Raw genomic sequence first — 20,386 nt, forward strand, 5'->3', positions numbered from 1 at the left:
GTAATGTTACAAATGAGAGATTCATTAAAAAAGAGCTAAGCTACACATACAATTCAGGAAGAAGGGGGACCCTCCAAATATAGAAAATTTGAGAGCAATTACACTTTTAAGTGTAGATTATAAAATCGCAGCAAAGGTTTTATCACTAAGGCTTCAGCGAGTTATATCCAAAATCGTAAGTTCAGACCAACAAGGTTACATCAACAATCGCTTTATAGGGTACAAACGCAAGATATAATAGGTTATGCGGATGAGCTGCAATCCAAACCGATTTTTTGTTGAAGGTTATCTTAATGTTACCACGACTTTGACCCTGAAGGTACATATGACGACCATATCTTATTATTTTGGAGTGGCCCCACACCATATTGATATGAAAAATTCACTTCGACAATTTCATTTTTTATATTTATTTCTTTCTTTTTTTATTTCATTTGTTTTGGCGAGGGGGGTGTGTGGTATTTATAATAAAAGGTTTAACTATAAGTGTATACTCCAATCATAGAAAACAATCTAAGAATTAAATCATTGATAATATAAAGGGCTTATACTTAACTAAAATGTACACACTTGTATGTATACATAACTATACATATCTTTTTGAGTAAATATCACTCTAAATCAATTAAATTTACTTTCAATTTTATCACAAATATACAAGATACAATATTTTTTATTGATAGTCAAATATATGATAAAAAGAAAAACATTAGCTCAATGAGCTATTTCCCGACATCAATAACAAACATACATAACATATCCAAACATAACAATGAGATTGTGGCCTGGAAGTAAAAGCATCTAGTTTTAAAATATGTACAAATATCGGAACACTTATTTACAACAGCTGTTTTTTTATAATATCCATGCATACAATTACAAAGAGTAAGATGGATTTCAGCACTGAACAGAGTGTTAACATCAACTGCGCACGGTTCCTCTAATTGGCATATCACTGTATAATGGTAAGTTATTTTAGGAGTTTAACTTAAAGTGCAATCGTTTGCATTTAAATAGCACAATTTTAAGTAGCATTATTTACATGGGAATTACAGCATGGTACATTGCTGTGTAGATGGGGAAAATGTTATAAATAATCAAGCTTGATAGGAAAAAAACCTAAGGCAGGTGTTACTAAGAGGAGGTATTGTATTTATCATGTAACTAAAATACTACTAGATTTTGCTGATATTAACAGAAACATTATCGTACAAAAGCATGGTTTCTCCCATAATTAGGTCAATCACTACCCACTGGTATCCACCCAAACCTCTGCCCAACCACTGTTCTGACAACATCAGCACCTACCACTGTGTTAGAATGTTAATATGTTTGGATATGTTATACACCCCTCCAACACAATATATTATGAACCCCAGCCGCACCAATCTCCTTCGCATTATCTATTGTAAATAATTGAACATTGAAGTGTTTTCCGGTTTTTTGTTTTCCGGTTATTCCACCTCTTTCACCACAAAACTCTAATCGGAAAAATCTTAACTGAATTCCTGCGATTTGATTGGCTGACGGGATATAGTGTGAGCCTATGTAATTGTTGTGTTACGTACCCCTCTTACATGATATCATTGACAGAATGATATATAATGAATGGTCATTGACAAATTTACCCATTTATTAAAAATAAGATTATTAAAAATAAGAAAAACATCCTCCGAAATTACTTTGCTGAGCTTTGATGGATTCGGATCCTAAAGTTTATAAACCAAGATATAGTAAACCGTAGCCGACGAGTTTGAGGACAAGTTAATCATTTCCAATTAAATGTGCCCAAAGGTTTGTAATAATGGTATAAGACACAAGTTTCCTTACTATCTTGGTGTTTCCTTTTTCTTCAATCAATTTATACAATTGTTTGTACATAAAGGTTGTTTTTATTAAAAAATATTTTGTAGTTTAATTAAACAATAATATTGTTGGCTGGTCCATTTAGATCACGTGATCCTCCATGGTACAACATTGATACCTACCCCAAACTTACGTCAGTAAATCCAGAAGCCGCTCGAGTCAATGCCTGTATTAAATGTTCTTTTTATAGGACTCACAAACCTTAATCCTGGCTTCCAAATGACAATTGCCTATCAAATATTTCAATCATGGAAGGTTTTCAAATTTTGTCTTGGAAATGTCTAATCCGTAGATAGTCCTGAAAAGTGTACGTCGCTGTCTGAGTGCATCGTTTAGTTTTCGCAGTTTTTTTCCAATAGTTGTTGGGGTTTTTGTTCAAATTTATCAGTGTAACATAGAGGCTATTATGATTATAAGACGCCTTTCTTACGTCCTGAATCATGTCGGGATTATGTATAAACAGGTATCCGTTAAGGTCGGGCAACAAGGCTCACCCGATTTATTCCTACGCCTTGCCACACTTTCCTCACCCACGGCACTTAACTCTTCATATATAATCAACATACACGTATCGCCGGGCAAAATTTCACAGAGAATATGCATGCTATGAAACTATTAGTAAAATATGATCGACTTTCGAACCTCCACAATTTACCTTTTACAAATTTGGAATTTCGAATTCTATATGTTGACCAGTTTGGATATCCGTTGTTAAATCTACTATCAACATTTTACAAGTCTACAAGTAAACATCAGAACGAATACATTTGGGTCAAAATATAGAAGACATATGTTTCATAGTATATCCAGTCGTAAGAACAGGATTCATAGTATATTGTCGGACAAGTCAGGTTGAATGTTATGGTATTGGATCGATTCACTGTTAAATATATGCGTGTGATTTGTTGTATTTTGTTCTTTGGGCTAATTTGGCACCCTTTGTGAAATATTTTAGTTTAATAATATTTCGTACAGCATTAACAATGACCATCATCATGGGCTCAATACCAATTTATACTTTACCTGAGATGTATTTCCAACCTCAAACCTCAACTGTGCATAAAGTTAAATTGTTGTATTTCATGCCAAATGTCGATTTCTTTATTGTAATGGGAAAGCTTGAATTCAAGTTTAAATGCTTAAAACAACTATTATTTTTTTAAATGTGTGTCTTAAATTTACGTAACAAAGCAACATATTGAATATGACCAGATCTAGATTGTCGTTCGAAAAAGAGGGAATAATTTTTGTACGCAGTCTCTCAAAACAGTAATATAATTTATTTCGTGGCAGGATTTGGGTATACAATATAGTAGTATTCCGTGCGGGGTCTCCCTCAGTCACCATCTGTATAGAATATTTATAATTTCGTTGTTGTTTTTTTAACATGTAGTTGTGACACATGGCAATATATTTCACGTAGTCATTTAAAATTATATGTTATGTATTTTAATTTGTATTATGAAAGTATATTCTTTTAAGTACTCAAGCTGGAACTTTAAGAGACGTGTACTAACGTATCATCCTTCTGCTTGATCGTTTTTCAGATCAATAAAAATGTATACATATTTGAAAATGATGCAAAGGATCCAGAACACTATCAACGAAGTTCGGTTCAATTAGACAATATACAATAGTCAAACATACGCGTCCGCTATCTTTTTATAGATTTTTTATAGATTGTGTCATCATTTAAATCTTTTAAATATTTAATAAGCACGGTAACTTCTATGAATAATAAATAAACCTGTGTGTGAATGAATATCTTAATCGTGTATAAGTCATCATATTTTATTCTTGTTCATGTTTGTTTACAAAAAAAGCTCATGCGTTCATGTCTGCTAATACTATGAGCCCACGTTATCTGTTGATGGCTATTTTCAATATAATTAGTTTTTGTTAATTATTCTTTTGTTTTTGTGTCATGTCTACAATTAAAATAGTTAAAAATGATATTTGTGTTCTATTGTGGAGTATATATTAAAGAGTTATTAGATGTATTGGTATATTACAACTGATACTATATTTAATGTTTATTTTAAGCAATTAACAAATGCAATGGTTGATTGATTTCTTAAGAATCGGATCTTCATCTATTTTTGTAAAATGAGTGTATTATAATCAGTGAATTCAATATGTTCCAACCTAAAGTCGAATGCCGCGTTTAGATTACATTGAAAACTATTTCTGTTCACAAATCGTAAGAATTGATTCCTTATTAATTATTCGATCACATAATAGCTTTGTAGAAGCATTCTATTAAATAGAGGCATTTAAGAAGGCGCTTATATATTTTATGTTCATGATATATGTTTAATAAAGACTTACAATAAATCACATCAAAAAAGGTTCAAACTCGTAACGGATTAGTGTACGGTTTTGTATATAGATCCAAAATCTCAGGATCAAAGAGCTACAGACTTTTTCTGGAATCAGCATTTGTTCAGAATGCATAAGAAGCAGCCAACGATTTACATGATATGAAACATCATACGGTTTGAGAAAGTGATATTCAATTCCGTTATGATAGGCACGACCAGTCATCTTTATTATTTCTTAATTAAATTCTGTACACTTGTTTGCACGGCACCAATGATTGCTTTAACTTTCAATACAGCAATTAGTTTTTTGAGACAATATATGCTTGTATGCCCGCCTTTTTGATCCAGCTCTCGGAATTGATTGAATATGGGCAGAGAAAACATCCGCGGAAAAGGCATTGTTGTTGGAGTCACTGATGTCGGAATTAATGCAACAAATACTTATATATTTCGCGAAAATATAGCAATATACAATACTTGTTTTTTAAGCATTTCCATGTGACCAAGGATAAGAACTATACAAACACATACTATAACGTCGCGGTTTTTTCTCCATGCTATGCAAACTAATCATGCGCACGATCTATCGAGATGCACAATGCAACTTGTGCAGTCCGCTACATTTTTATCCAGCGTACATAACTCGCCATACACGGTAAGCCTGAGGGTTACTGTAAGATGATATTCGATGATCTTTTTAAAACAGAAAGTGGAATGGTACTGGGTATTTTACACATGAATGTTCATACAACGCCACTATCACGGTTTCTCTATGTAACTAGTCTGTTTAGCAACGTGGTTGAATGATATTGCCTGTTTTATATAGGGTGGGCGCAATTACCTAAAGATACACATAACAATGCGTGCAGAGATATTGTGCACGGGAAGGTGGGTTCGATTTCCACAATGGTACCATCTATGGATTTGAAATGAAAACTATAACCTTTTTCAAACGCTTCCATATTTATTAGAATAAAATTGCATTACTTCAAGTAGTTGTTTTAGGGCGTGGTATGGAACTGTACTTCATTTCTGAATATGAAATTGTCCTACAATTGTATTGACAAAACACCTTCACGCATCCAACACTTTTACCAGTGATAATCGAAAGTAAATCAGTCGTAGGGTGAAATGAATATTGATATATGCAGTTACTAAAATCAAAAACTGAATATTGCTTTTTATAAAAGGCGGTATAAGAGAGGGTACAGCATTGGATAAGCAAGTTTGAAGAGAAAATATACACAAAGATTACGTTTTACTTTGCTTTTATTCGTTTTATAAAAAATGCATGCTTTGGATTAATTGCTCGTCCAAAAACAAACGCGGAATGCGTTTCTTGTGGCGTTGGTGTAGCTTTCAAGGCAAACATCGCAGGTTTTCAAACTTATCATGTTATCATTATGATTATTATTATATTTCAATTTTTCCTATGGTTAAAATGTATTGGCGTATGGTCGCATCGGAAGTGACGGAAATCTCCTACGGCAATCAAACGCTTTTGGTTTTGTACGACGTTAAAGAAGTGTCCGACATAAAAGTATAGTCATGCGGTACTGAACACGACATACACATAGAAATAACATTTCCCTAGCTTAACACAATGTTATAAATGGGCTGACACACTTGTTGCCACATGCAAGCCTGGGTACACATTCATGAACTACAACATGAGCACCTGATATCACACATATAGAACGGCTTAACACATGACTGGCTCGTGATCCACAGCACGGGCACCTGACTAGAATTTGTTGGTTCTCGTCGACTGAGTGCAGACGAAGTAGAAATACTTAAACAGTCAAACAATCACGTACGTATACATATATTATCTTAGGTGTTACCCCTCTCTCTTTCGTAGTAGCTAAATACAATGTGCCTTTATGTTTTCGTCATTGGCGTCATATTTTGACACGATAAAGAAGAACTAACTGACATCTAAAACAAATGAATTCACTGGCAGTCTCGGTGGAATGGCGGAATCACTGCAAACAATCAACAAAACTAGTTGTCGTTTTTGCTTTCGAAATGTTGATATTCCTTTTTCATCGGTTGCAGTTCGTCACCATTTACATGTAACCTATATTCAAATAATACACCAAAATCTAGTTTTGATATCGATATATGTGTTGCAAATTGTAAGTCAGTCTATTACATTTAGATACAACAACTATCTCAGAGCTACAGTCTATTTACCGACATCGAAACAGAAGAGGAAACGAAAGAAGGCGATAAGGGAAACGACGACCTTGAAATCGATGATGTACGTTCTCGATTTAGATATTTCTGCAGCAATATGTATACAACTTTGATAATTTGTCCTCTAGTTATCTTTGGCCATGATTGCACTTACAGATCATAAGATTGCTTAATACTTATTATGTAATAATTATTTTTCAAATCAATAAACAAATGGCTAACTTTGATTAAACCAACGAATTTTCCAGTTGTATACCGTTGACTTCTAGTTTTACTTAGCATTTTGACTATTAAATGTATCTACTCAAAGCCATTTATTATAAATATGAATTTGTATTCTATACAGATTACAAAACAATTTTAAAATACATTTGAAATTTTAGAAACATGCGTATGTCGAATTTCGAATTAATGATTCTGACGTCATCCTTAGTACTGGTTGTTAATTGTGAATACGTTCGGTTTTTATTTAATGTGATGGTTTGAATACATGGAACAAAAGACATTGCAAAACTCGTTTTATAAATTTTGTAAAAGCTCGTGAGCGTCACTTTAAAGTATATCAGAAATATCTTTTGTAAGGATTTCATCACGTGTCTCATATATACGCTTGAGTTTAATTAATAGTTTAATATTTCTCAAGATACGTCTGGAATACATCTTCAAAAACCATGGCTGTGTATTCATGAAATTTGGTTTTAGGAATTTTCCCCGTAAATTCAAAAAATTTACATTTATACCTTTAACCCTATTGAATGCTTCAGAATTTTGCAAATGTTTGTCCACCGTTTTTTGACCCCGCCCTTGGAATTGACAATGCATGGGCTGAGCATTTCGTCAGTGGAAAAGGAATTGTGGTGGGGATAACAGATGTCGGTCGAAATACAAATGGAATTAGAATAATGAATCATGTAGTGAGTTTCTTTTTTGTTAAGGTTATCAAAATACAGTAGTGTTTTTATTCGCATTTTAAGCATTCTTAATATTACTCGACCGTTTATGGGTATTCATAACTATAATCAGCATGACTATGTCTGAATTATTCCAAACATTCCAGAGAATTTCCAGATCACATGATTCATCAGCTTATTCTTAACATTTGTTTTATTCAATTTGATCAAAGCTATGTTAAAAATCGTAACATAAGTATTGTTATTCTTTAATTATGATACTGATTTTAATGCAGTATCGTAGATTATTCAAAGCTTTGATATTTCAAATTTAGCTCTGCAGCCTTAGTTTTGTCACATTATTATATTAAAACAAATATGGTGATGTGACGTCCTATATTTTATATCAAATGTCACGTTACTTACGCAGTTCAAAGTTACTACGATTTGAACATTACTTACGTCGACTTCAACTACATAGTACGAGTTTTCATTAGATTTCGTGTATTTCGATTAACTATATGCGGGGCTTTCTTTCGGACCAGTAGTAATGTTACTTAATACGTTGCAATTAAGCACCCTTTAACAGAATTGGTATGAATACTAACTGACATACATTTATTAGTGACAAAGCTATGGGTTTGTTTTAAAAATCCGGGTTAAAAAATATATTAAATTACCTCGAACGTTATTCTGATTCAAAATTAACTTTCTTCGTTATTGCTGCTATTTGTTCCTTTTTTACTTTGACGATTGTTTCAGAATAATGAGCTATCTTACGACTTCACAAGCGACGTTCCTGGCGTTACTTCATCGAGAAATGAATATTTTGACAAGGAAAGGTAACAGATGATTATTCTGTTGTAAAGCATATTTTGACATGTTAAAACATAAAATATAAACCTCATTTAGAGGCACATGGTAAAAGCTGAAACGACACTGAACTAGAAGCACACATACACAAACACCACAAACATACCGCACAAGCATCAATATAACTTTATTCTACCGGAACAGGTTTTTCCGTGACTTGACGGTTATACTGATATATGAAGCGCCCGAATGGTGGCAGAAAACAGCTAAAGCTAGGAGACACAGACAAACAAAAAAGAGACAGTACACAATCAATAATTTATCATATAATGTGTTGAGTTTCAATTAAGAACCGATTAATGAAACGAGATGGACTATGGCAGATTGTATCTGCTATGCGATGTTAAATAGGGAGAGACATAACCACCGATGATATTTTTTTAAAGAGTTTTGCATAAATATTTTGTCATAATTCATAATTGCAAAGACACTTGTACAGCGTTAGGGTGAAAATTCGCAATTTCAAATGTACTCTCAACTGGTTAATTTGTACATATAACATGAACAATACAATTGCAACCACAGAAGCAAGCTCAATGGCCAAACAAACATCCCAAGTGAATGCCTTACAGACAAACACAATAGACAAACACTATACAAAAACACAGATTGACCTTCTACACATGCATCTCTGTTCTTAAGTATTGATGTTTTAAAGACATGTTGCTGCTTCTGTTGGTCTTATCGTCGGGGAGAACGCTGCTGATAAATGCATTAAGTGTGGAAATGGTGTAGCATACGAAGCGAAAGTGGCAGGTATGTAATAGATCACTGTTCATTTAAACTTATGAAGGGCACCTTACACTTAAAAGTCAACAAAAGCCCCAACAGAAATAGAGAAACGCTTAAACGTTTTTACTTTATTATGTGCTAGTTTAAATATTTCCAGTATTATTTATCTGCCCAGTGAATGCGTAACAATTAATATAATGTATAAACTGTTTGGTATTTAAATTACTTTGCAGATTTGCAGTTTGCAGTAAGCGTAAACAACCATTTGACGATTCCGGATATAGATTCAGCAATTTACGCACGCGCTCTTTCATACCGACGAGACGCTATTCATGTTTTTTCAAGCAGATGGGCGCCAAGAGAGCCGTTTAAAAGGTCTGACTTTTATGAAGATGCCGTTTTAACGGAAGGCTTGCGACAAGTAAGGATATTGCTACTTAAATTAATTTACTGTAAGATTATAACATCAAATTACAGTATTTTGGACCTTGAGTGTAACACCTCATTAATGGAACTAATGCTCAATTAACTATCCCTAAGGCAGTTTTAAATCACGGATTAATGATATTTTATGCTTAGATAGCTCGTGATTATATTTATTTTTAATTCAAACTCTTGCATAATTAAATAGTTTATCTTATATTATGTTCCACAAATAAACAGTTCATGATTGGTCAAAAGCCTGATCGACCACGCTAAATATATATCGTGCCTCAGGGAAATACTTCAGGACGAAGCTGGGGCAAATCCAATCCCACTGCCTTGTCGAAATTGAAGTTATTCAGGAAACGAAATCATTAAAAAGCAACATATTATTGACGCGCATCTTTGCTTTTTCGTAATTATTGGTCAGGTTTTGTTCGTGTGTGTTCATTGTGAAATTCGGTTGTTGTTTTTTTGTTGTATAATACAAATTTACTAGGGAGACACAGTGTATTATCTTATGTATTCACTTGTTAATCATTACCTATTAACATATGCAAGTGTAAGATGCCCATCAGGGGGAGTGATTCTCATCATTGGCAAATCACTTGTTCCTATTCAACAATGAATTTCAAAACAACAATAGCAACGAATTTTTTTAAAACTAACATAAACACCATAACGTTTGGGCAGTAACGTCCTTCAAATAAAAACTTGTCTTTGATACCGGCCATACAATTGACAGGTCATGGTATTGGACAGTAGTGAAATGTATGGTCTTCTTGATCAGGGTAGGCATGGTCTTGGGTCTGTGTACGTTTTTCCTGCTGGACAGCCGGGATCAGGTTTGGCTAACCACATTGGTAGCATTACCGTCACCTGTTTAGATGTCAACGGAACTGTTGCTGATGTTACCGCCGACAATGCAGCTACCCTTGTGTCTGTATTTTGTAACGGCCGAAGAAAAACAGATACAAGAATGGTAATTTCTACTATGTCTTTCCTGTTAATGTATTATTAATTTATAAGATATGTTTGAGTAAGAAGTTCAATAAACTCATATTTATTCAGGTGACCTCTGGATATGACAGTAGAAAGTGTGAAACGACACATGACGGTGAATTGATCAGCACCTCCATTGTTTCCGGAATGATTGCACTTCTATTAGAGTCCACGTAAAACCATTTATGTTGCATAGTTTCATACTGAACATTGTATTTAAAAAGAGTACACCTTTATTTAAAGTTATTTTCATATTAAACATTTAATTAACACAGCCGTGTTCTTGCAGTTCCTCTTGTTCATGCTCTTTGTTCATCGATATGCGCCAACCAGTTAAAAGGTTAGCTCGATTCCGTCCATGAGTCGTTTATTCAATATTTACCGTTCTCAAGTTTAAATAATTTCACTTTAATGATAAAAACACATATGATTTAAGTACAGATAAAACTAATTAACCTTCATAAATGTTTTTAATCAATAGCTAGGTGGCCACAACTTCCAAAGAAATAAGCGCCAAAATATCGCCAATATGTTTTTATCAGTACTCAAATCATATGCTTTATTTTTTGCTTTAATCAATATTAAAGTCAAATGAACTAAACATGATGATGCATTTTTAATTCAATTATATTTTTGGCATCAACTAATAGTGTGCTCCGTCGAACATTACCATACCCAGTGCGGGGATATTACTCAACATTGTCGAACATTAAGAATAACCATTGTATACACCATCTTACATATATATACATTTATATTGCACATTGTTAAGAATATTCAGTACGGAATTTAATTCTTTTTAGGCCCGGTTTGTCTGTCCGAGACATAAAACATATTTTGATACGGTCTTGTAGCCATCTTGGGATAGAGTCAACATCTGAATTTAAACGAAACGGTGCAGGGAAATATTGTATGTTTATCGTTGGAATTGTTTTTTACTAGTATGAAATGGCACAAATTACACATATAGAAAAAAATATGTAGAATTTCTTAAAACCTATTTTAACATTTGTGAATTAACGTCGACGATTAGTTTTATTTATTTATAAAACACACATTAACACGTATATTGCTTGTTGTGTATGAATGTGTTTTAATAAACAGTGCCCAATATATTAAGACCATCCGATATTGGGATTTGGTTATCCGGACGTTTCGGCCATGATTAAGCTTGGAATGGAGTGGCAACAGTTGCGACCATTATGCACAAGAACAGTCGACATTTCAATGAACACACGGTATGTATTTGAACCATAAATTTTATAAACTGAGATTGTTGTAACATCACCGGAAACATTCTTGAGTGGTATTGATTTTTGTCTGCGGATATTATTATTATTATTATCTGTTAGAATGTTGAGTAAAATGTTCTTATTATTAAAAACAACATGTGAATATAACACCATACGAGCTTAAATTGGCTTTGTGTTATTCAATAATTGTCTTATTTTAATTTCCAGTCAAATTAAGTCAGCGGATATGTTCGTTCGCGAGTCGTACGATGAGGTTAGTTGCGACGCAATCACACCATGTATAGACAATACAGAAGAAGTAATAATTGAAGTGGACTTTGTATATTCAGAACAACATGGAATGAGGCTTTGGATAATATCCCCAAGTGGGACTGTATCGATCTTAGCAGAGCAGAAAAGTCAGAAAAGGGGACGGAAAGGGATGATAAACACAAAATTTCGGTCGAACAACTTTTGGGGGGAAAACAGTCAGGGTTTTTGGCGTATAAACCTTGGATGCAATTTATCAGACATAAAACCTTTATCGTGTAAGTAATTATACGCTGTGTAGTTACCATTAATAGCATATAATGCTCAGTCGAATACACAAATAGAGTAATACTCATCCTATTTTATATAGGGTCCCCTAAAATGTTCAACTCAGTAGTACACGCAGTCATATTCCCCGTTCGACGTTTGTTAAAGTAAAGAACTTTGCCAATTTATTCAAATCAGATTATTTTCAATATGCAAACCATCATTCGAAACGTTTTTTCTGAGCTTTGATGAATGGAGCCCTAAGGTCTGTTAACCCAGCTTTACGAGTTAGGGACAAGTCAGATACCCATTAAATGTATCAAAAGCTTTGTTATGCTGGTATACGTCATACGCATTTGTGTATATTTATTTTTTTTTATTTTCTTAAATCAGTTTACACAATTGTCTTTTTTCATAAAGGTTTTTTTTATCAAACATATTTTATTGTTTTATTTTACAATAATATTGTTGGCTAGTCCATTTTGATCACGTGATCCTCCATGGTACAATATCGAAACCAATTACAAACTGAAACGTTTCCTCGCAACGTCAATATTCGTTTACAATCAATTGATTGTCCCAATAAGTTGCCTTTTTATGAAGTTTCCTTTTACTCCATTCCTTGTTTTCAGATTATAGCTGTCACGTTGCTAAGACGCGTTTGACGATACATGGAACTCTAAAGACAGGATATGCTGACCAATATTGCCTGAAAAATGCACCTGTTACATCTAGCATAAACAACAATGATTCCTCTAAACAAGTAATTTTTACAGTAACAGTTGAAGACAAAACTATTAGTTCTGGTACAGATGCTGACAGCAATAGAAGGTTTCATACAGCCCTTTGGATTGTCCTTGTTGTAGTTTATGTATGTGCTGTTCTGTTTCTCAGTTGTACACGATATTCAGGGCCTGCCCCTTATCATGTTGACGTTTAATGAAAACGAATGTTGTTTGACAAAACAGAAAGTATTGTGGATGTTGAACTAAGTACAGGGGTGTGGAAAAGTCTGGTAATATCGACTAGTACATAACCATCAACAATCGGCTACATTCGCTGTAGCAACAAAAATAAATTAAGTATATTTTCTCTAAAGTTGGTGTTGAAAGCGAATGTTCTCGTCTAATTTGTACGTAAGCACACACGTTAACTGTCTCACGCACAAACACACACACACGCACACGTACACACGCACACACACACACGCGCACACACACACACACACACACACACACACACAAAAAAAACACACAGGTAGACTCTCACATACACGTGCATTGTATACTTTGAACTAATGCAACATTACAAGTTTAAATTCAAAACTTTAAAGACATGGTACTAGAATTATATCATCATTTATCAATTATCTAATATTGTGTTTGAAACTGTTTATATGCCATATGCATGGACTTTAGGCTCTATAACACCAGTATATAAAAATAAAGGCAAAAAAAACAAATTTGGCAAAATATAATTAATCCCAAAACTTCTTAAATGTCATAAAGAATATGTAAAGCTAAATCATGTCATGTGTATCGTTAGACGGTAAATATACAAAAAAATTGCGTATAATTAAGGACTTCGCCAAGGTGAAAACTGATCACCGTTATAGATCACTCTTTATCTTAATGACTGAAAGCATTATATGGTTATAAGAAACATCAAACGATGAGAGGTAAACGATATTAACTTAGATATGTTTATTACACGTCTTATTTTAATATATGCGAAGACATAGTGGTATTTGCCATCTCCGAGGATGGTCTTTAATTCTTACTGAAAACTTTTTATTCTTATTGCTGTCAGTTGAGCCTTAATATTGATTTTGATAAGACAACACTTTTCGTACTTTGCGATTAAATGAGACGCTATAGAGACATTAAAATAAATGATTGTGAAATAAAAGTTGTTGATCATTTCAATTAACTTGGAGTGTTGTTCCCTAAAAAACAGAAAACAATCGGCATTAGCTAAGAAACATGCAACAGAGCAAGGTCGTAAAGATATGTTAAGTCTGTAAAGAAAAATCAGAAATTAAGACCTCTCAATTGATTGCCAACTTAAATTGTTTCATCACACTTTTGTACCAATTTTGATTTTGACGGTTAAGAGCTTTAAGGTTATGGTGACCTATCACTTATTGAAGTGGTACACACAGATTTCTTAAACCTATTCTTAGAGTTAACAAGAGCATGTTTATTTAAATGATGATCTTGGTCGCTATCAATTGTCGATTGTAATTAAGAAACATATAGTTATATTTTGGAATAATTTAGTTCTATCAACCGAAGGCAAACTGCCTAAAAAGCTTTATAAAGTAGTATTTACCCATTTTAATGACTATGGTAATCATTTCAAGTGGATGCATTATGTTAAACATGTTTTCGATGAAAGTGGGATTAGTTATGAATCATGAGCAGAAAAAATGCAATAACCAAGAATCAATCAATCACTTTCTAATTAGTATTTTCATATGTTGAACATCTGACGTTAGTTCTTATTCCAAATGTTTGAATTATAGATTGTTTAAGGATATATTTGGTTATATATGACATTTTGACAATGTTCCTAATTGCTTATTGCAATATTTGATATTTCAAATGTATAATCATCATCTCCTTATCAAAAAGGGGCGATGGATTAATATTTAACCTAATAATAGGAAATGACTTGCCATGTTTCTTAATCAAACGATTACATTATATATTATTATTACATTTACCTTTTATCTTTTTAAAGGTACTTACTTTGTTGATGCAAGAAAACAACTGCTACCATATATTAAAGGTGATAACTGTTACACAATTAAGTAAAAAAGGTTGATGAATGAAACAGATGAATGAAATTAATAAATATAGCGACCCTTTTAAAGGTTATGCTAGATTATTTTAGAAATGCATCAGGCTAATTAGCGCTTCATTCAGTTTTACTATAAATTGTATGAATAGTATGAGTCTTAGTTAACTGTAAAAGATAGATAATGGTGTTCTTTTTTCTGACTACTTATACAGCCTAATCTAATTAATTGTTGTTTGTTCATCTGTTGTTAACCTCGTAACGCATGTATTATTCGTTCAGAGCGAACAAAAACATTGAAACTTTGAAACAATAGCCCACATTTTTTTCTTAGTTTCAGATACATTATATACGCGTCAAAAGAAAAAAATGTCTATAAATACCTTTGGATGAGTTTATGTACAACATCATTAAAATATTGCTGTTTTTGTTTTGACATACTATTTCCAAATAAGCCTCGTGTTTATCTGTTACGATTTTATTGTTACTGAGGCAATACAACTACCCATTGTGTTTCATAGCACTCAAAATCTGTGTTCTATGGATTCAAAATGTGAATTACAGAACGTACATAAACTACAATCGACTAGTTCACATTAAAGAAGTAATGCATTTGTTGGTATTGAAGGAATTTCTTAAAATTACGAAAGGTTGTGGCTATGTCGACTTATATATTTTACCATATATCCGTGTCACTTGTTCATTCACGCTTGCTAAGGCTTCGGGCCATTTAATTCTGCAGTTGGTGTTAATGTTGTTTGCAATTATATTAAGTATAGGAAGAGTTTCTTTGAATGCTGTGTTGCTTGTGTGTTTACATGCAATCTTTAGTAAATTGCGTTTTCGTTTAAACCGGGATTGAATTAATGGTAGTTGGATACCTTATAAAAATCGAAACTACTAACGCAGTATAAATATTTCATTTGTTTAAATTTGCTCGAAATGTATTAGAACCTTTTTTCATACCACTTTTCATGGAATATATTGATTCCTGTTTGTTATTCCATATCACTGTTTTGGCAATTTTTATTATATTTGATTCATATGTTTGTTTTATTTTGTTATGATTCAAGAACGTCATTCAAATGTGCCGTTTTCTGAAACGTTATTAAGTAAACACTTATCCTTCTCAGTTTCAAATATAAGGTTATTTCAATAAGTAATCAGTTTAAAATGAGGAAAAAAAATGTATTATTATTAAAGTATCGTTTAACCCAAACAGCTTTTAAAGTGTCAAGATAACAGTCAATATATGTAATCCTCAGTCCTCTATTTTGATTTATTTGGTACAATATATTTCTTATAATGGCTAAGAGTAACAAAATTGAATTGCTGTTGCGCTTTATTCAAAGTAGTCTTAGAATTAAAGATTTATTTGTTTTGAGGTTTAAACTTTTTATTCATGGTAAGCTTAAGACATTTTTATTAATATATCATATATATCTGTATTTTTGCTATGATTAGTTTAGTAAATTTAACTTCTTCTTGTAGTGTATTTGTTTCACCATATCAATGTTAACCTTAATTTTGTAAACAGCTTGTTTTTTCTGTGTGTTTTTTCTTCAATTTGTTTACTTTTTGCGTTCAACGTGTATTGCTTAAGACCTTAAATTGTTTCCAGAATGTTTTTGTGTAATTGTGATTGAATACATTTTGTTTGCTTGCAAACCTTTTTGAGTTTTTTATTTCTTATGTGAAGCATATGTAATTGTCATATAACCTTTTATTATTTCCAAAATGTGTTTGGATTTGTATCTATATTGAAATGTATTTTTCTTGGATACATTCTTTTATCTTTGACTGTCATTCTGCGTCTAATATTAATTAAAAAGCACGATGATTTCAAGCAGCCTTAACCTCTTCTTTTTAAATTATATAATGATTGAAGGGGTGTTTTCTGTCCTGATTGAATAATTCTAAGAAATAATTTTTAGAAATTCTCTGCCAACAATCTAGTCTACAGTGTATGCGGTTTTTTTACTCGAGTTCCATGTATATTGCATTTTAAATGGATGTAGTAGTCGCCATATATCGCCTAATTAGCAGGTGTTCATTATGTCATATAAATCATCTTTACATTTGTTAGGTGTGTACGTTTTGCCATTAATTTTAACTGGTACAATGTCTGAAATACTATTACTATTACTATTACGTTTGTCCTATACCGTTATAACAAACCCTTGGGCACATTTAATGGGTATTTAATAACTTGTCCTCAAACTCGTAGGCTACGGGTTTTTTACATCTTGGTATACGAACCTTAGGACCCGATTCATCAAAGCTTAAAACGCCTCGGATGATGTTTTTCTTATTTAGAATAATCACATTTTAAAAAAATAGGTAAACTTGAAAAGTCAATGACCATTAATTACATATAACACTATCAATGATATCATGTCGGAACTGTTTGTAACCCAACAATTACATAGGTTCACACGATAGCCCGTCAGCCAATCAGACCGCAGGAATGTCAGTTAATATACTTCCGGTTTGATTTTTCCCATGTAAATAACTTCATGCAGAACTCCTCGGCCATTTTATCGAAAACAACCTCGGATGTCTTTGGACGGTTTACAATGTCAGAACTCGGTACACTTAAATTCCGCTGCAAGAAGATCGCGTAAAGATTTAATTCAGCAGTTAAACTTAATGACTTAACTCTTGGGAATTTTAATATTGTTGCAATAAAGTACTTCACTAACAATCAATTTAAACTTCGATCAACAAATACAAGCTAAACAACTAGCTTTAATTAATAATACAATTCAAAATTTAAGAACTTTAAATTTTACTTCTACTGATGTACCGGCATACGTTCGAGGTTGTTTTCGATAAAAATGGCCGAGGAGCTCAAAAAAGAAACACTAGTGGTTAAAGGGGTCGGTGGAATTACCAGAACACAGAAAAAAACTATAAGTAAGGGGTTGGTGCGGCTTGGGTTCATACTATATTGTGCTTGATGGGTGTATAACATATACCAACATACTAACATTCTTACACAGTGGTAGGTGCTGATAGTATCAACACAGTGACAGGGCAGAGGTTTGGGTGGTTACTTATGGGTTGGGATTGACCTAATCATGGGAGAAACCATCCTTTTGTACGCTACTGTTTCTGATAATATCAGCAAAATCTAGTTGTATTTAAATTACATGATAAATACATAACTTCCTCTTAGTAACACCTTCCAAAGAATTTCCCTGTCAAGCTAAATTAAATATACCATTTTTACTAACTACACATCAATGTACCATGCTAATATTCCCATGTTTATAATTTTACTTACCATTTTGCTATTTCAATGTATCCGATTATCCATTAAAATTATACTCTTGAAAGAACTAACCATTTTACAGTGGTATGTCAACTTGCGGGACAGTGCGCGTGTGGATTGCCCGTACAGCCGGAACAACTAGATGATGTTACCACTGTGTTCTGTGCTCAAATCCATTTTACTTTTTGTAATTGTATGCATGTATATAATAAGGAACAGCTTTTGTAAATACTTGTTCCAATATTTGTACCTATTTTAAACTTTATGCTTTTACTTCCAGGTCACAAGCTCATTGTTATGTTTGGATATGTTATGTGTGTATGTTATTCATGTCGGAAAATAGCTTATTGAGCTAATAGTTATTTATCATATACCCGACTTTAAATAACAAAATATTGTATCTTGTATTTTTGTGATAAAATTGAAGGTAAATGTAATTGATTTGAAGTGATATTGCATATATATGTATACATACATGTGTGTATATTTCAGTTTAGTAAAAGTCCATTACCTTATCAATGATTTAATTCTTAGATTTGTTCTCACATTGGAGTAAAAATACCCCCACCCCTTATGGCCTTAAAGTCAGCTTGGCATATCAATATGGTCTGAGACCACTCCGGGATAATGAGATATAGTCAACATATGGACCTTCAGGGTCAATTTCGTGGTAACCTTAAGATCAACTTCAGCTGAAAATCGGTTTCCAATCAATAAATGAAAAAAATGCTTTGGCATAGAGACCTCGAACATAGTTGTGAACACTCAAACATGATCATTGCGTAACTATTGTTATGTCAGTTGTGTGTGCACAACCTCACTCTTATCCTAACAATCCCGAATAAAGTAAAAACGTAAATGGTAAATCTTATCAAAGTGTGCACGTAAACCCCAAGTTCTTCTATGATAATGGGTCCCGACTCTAATTGCAGACGAAGGAATACAATTTAGAGTACCTAATGCAAAAGTAAATATCTAGTGCAATAATTCTACCCTCTATACTACCAGCTTATTTCTGTACCTGAAAATAAGCGTTTGGGTTGATAATAATTTACATTTCTTAACTGTTTGTACTATTTCCGCTTAAAACTCAAGGTCAGTTGCAATCCTACTTCATTTTTTTATTATGTTTTACAGGGTACTTCTTCCAGCAATTTCAATTACTTGTTTCCGCTTTCCGTGTTGCTTTGACCTCGAACAATTATAATGTCTTAAGTGTCAATTTAGCAAATATGTTTACGAAATCAAACCTACGACACAACCTTACCATAAGAAATAACAGATGTTTACAACAAATATATGGATATTAGTCCAAAAACAAAATCGAATCATGATTCTCCTATGACTTTTTTATAACTTATTTAATTTAGGGCATGATGGTCGCGTGAGCTTATTTGAATAAAAGGGGCAGTTATTCGATATATCAAATTAAAAACGTGAATAAAAAATGTACTACACAAAAGTAACAAAATATGCGTCAAGTATCGCAATACATAACTTTAGTGGCTTAGTGTAATTGAATGATAGATTAAGCGAGCTTGTCATTACATTGAGAGATCTACACAAAAAGTGTTATAATTGTTAGATGTATACGCTACACAAAACATTTTACTGTGTCTTAATCTATATATGAAACTCATTTCTAATGTAAACAGTTTTATTTTTTAAAACCTGTTATCGTTCATATATAATCCTCATACATGTTATAAACGTGTAAATATGAACGATGAAGTCTGCAAAAAGTGTATATACATAACAACATATACAAGCATTACATTTTAAGATTTAGTTACATATAAATAATCAGCACTGGCACTTCAAAAAGTACATAAAGCAATAGCATTCGCTATACACTTTAGATTTAGATTGGTGTATGTGCATTTCTATCGCATATATCATGCGTGTATACAAATATCATGTAAAATGTATTATGCTGATGAGATTTTTAATTCATATTTCAAAGAAATATAGGAAGGGTCCCTTTTTCATATCAATAGTCCAGATGATCGCTATTGTGATTTTCAGTGAGTTTGTTTGTAGATTGCCCGCTTTTCGTTGTTCATTTCCTAGGCTGATTCATATATATATTGTTCAATATCATTGATCTTCCTCCTTTAAAAAGAGTTATATTTCCGAATTCAACTGTTCTGTGGTCTACCATATCTCTTTCTTTCTAACATATTCTTTCCAGTCTTTTTGCAACTTTCATTTTCCTGACGTTCATCATGCAATGCAGAT

At 32.8% G+C, this 20,386-nt stretch overlaps 2 protein-coding genes and 1 long non-coding RNA gene across 3 annotated transcripts; all 3 read left to right on the plus strand.

Moving 5' to 3' along the window:
* Window positions 1–5,939: 5,939 nt before the first annotated feature.
* Window positions 5,940–7,294, plus strand: LOC128238555 (uncharacterized). Its single transcript, XR_008261730.1, has 3 exons — window positions 5,940–6,000; window positions 6,349–6,450; window positions 7,151–7,294. It is a non-coding gene; the product is annotated as an uncharacterized LOC128238555 (long non-coding RNA).
* A 1,642-nt stretch (window positions 7,295–8,936) lies between these two features.
* On the plus strand, window positions 8,937–10,483 carry LOC128225195 (neuroendocrine convertase 2-like). Its single transcript, XM_052935264.1, has 4 exons — window positions 8,937–9,000; window positions 9,115–9,302; window positions 10,095–10,286; window positions 10,376–10,483. The coding sequence occupies exons 1-4, from the start codon at window positions 8,937–8,939 to the stop codon at window positions 10,481–10,483; spliced, it is 552 nt and encodes a 183-aa protein (XP_052791224.1).
* A 1,288-nt stretch (window positions 10,484–11,771) lies between these two features.
* Window positions 11,772–13,094, plus strand: LOC128232065 (uncharacterized). The gene is made up of 2 exons (XM_052945445.1): window positions 11,772–12,086; window positions 12,708–13,094. Exons 1-2 carry the CDS (start codon window positions 11,786–11,788, stop codon window positions 13,013–13,015), a joined length of 609 nt encoding a protein of 202 aa, XP_052801405.1. The 5' UTR covers window positions 11,772–11,785; the 3' UTR covers window positions 13,016–13,094.
* Window positions 13,095–20,386: the final 7,292 nt, after the last annotated feature.

This window comes from Mya arenaria, chromosome 1, assembly GCF_026914265.1.
Source record: "Mya arenaria isolate MELC-2E11 chromosome 1, ASM2691426v1".
Classification (NCBI taxonomy): domain Eukaryota; kingdom Metazoa; phylum Mollusca; class Bivalvia; order Myida; family Myidae; genus Mya; species Mya arenaria.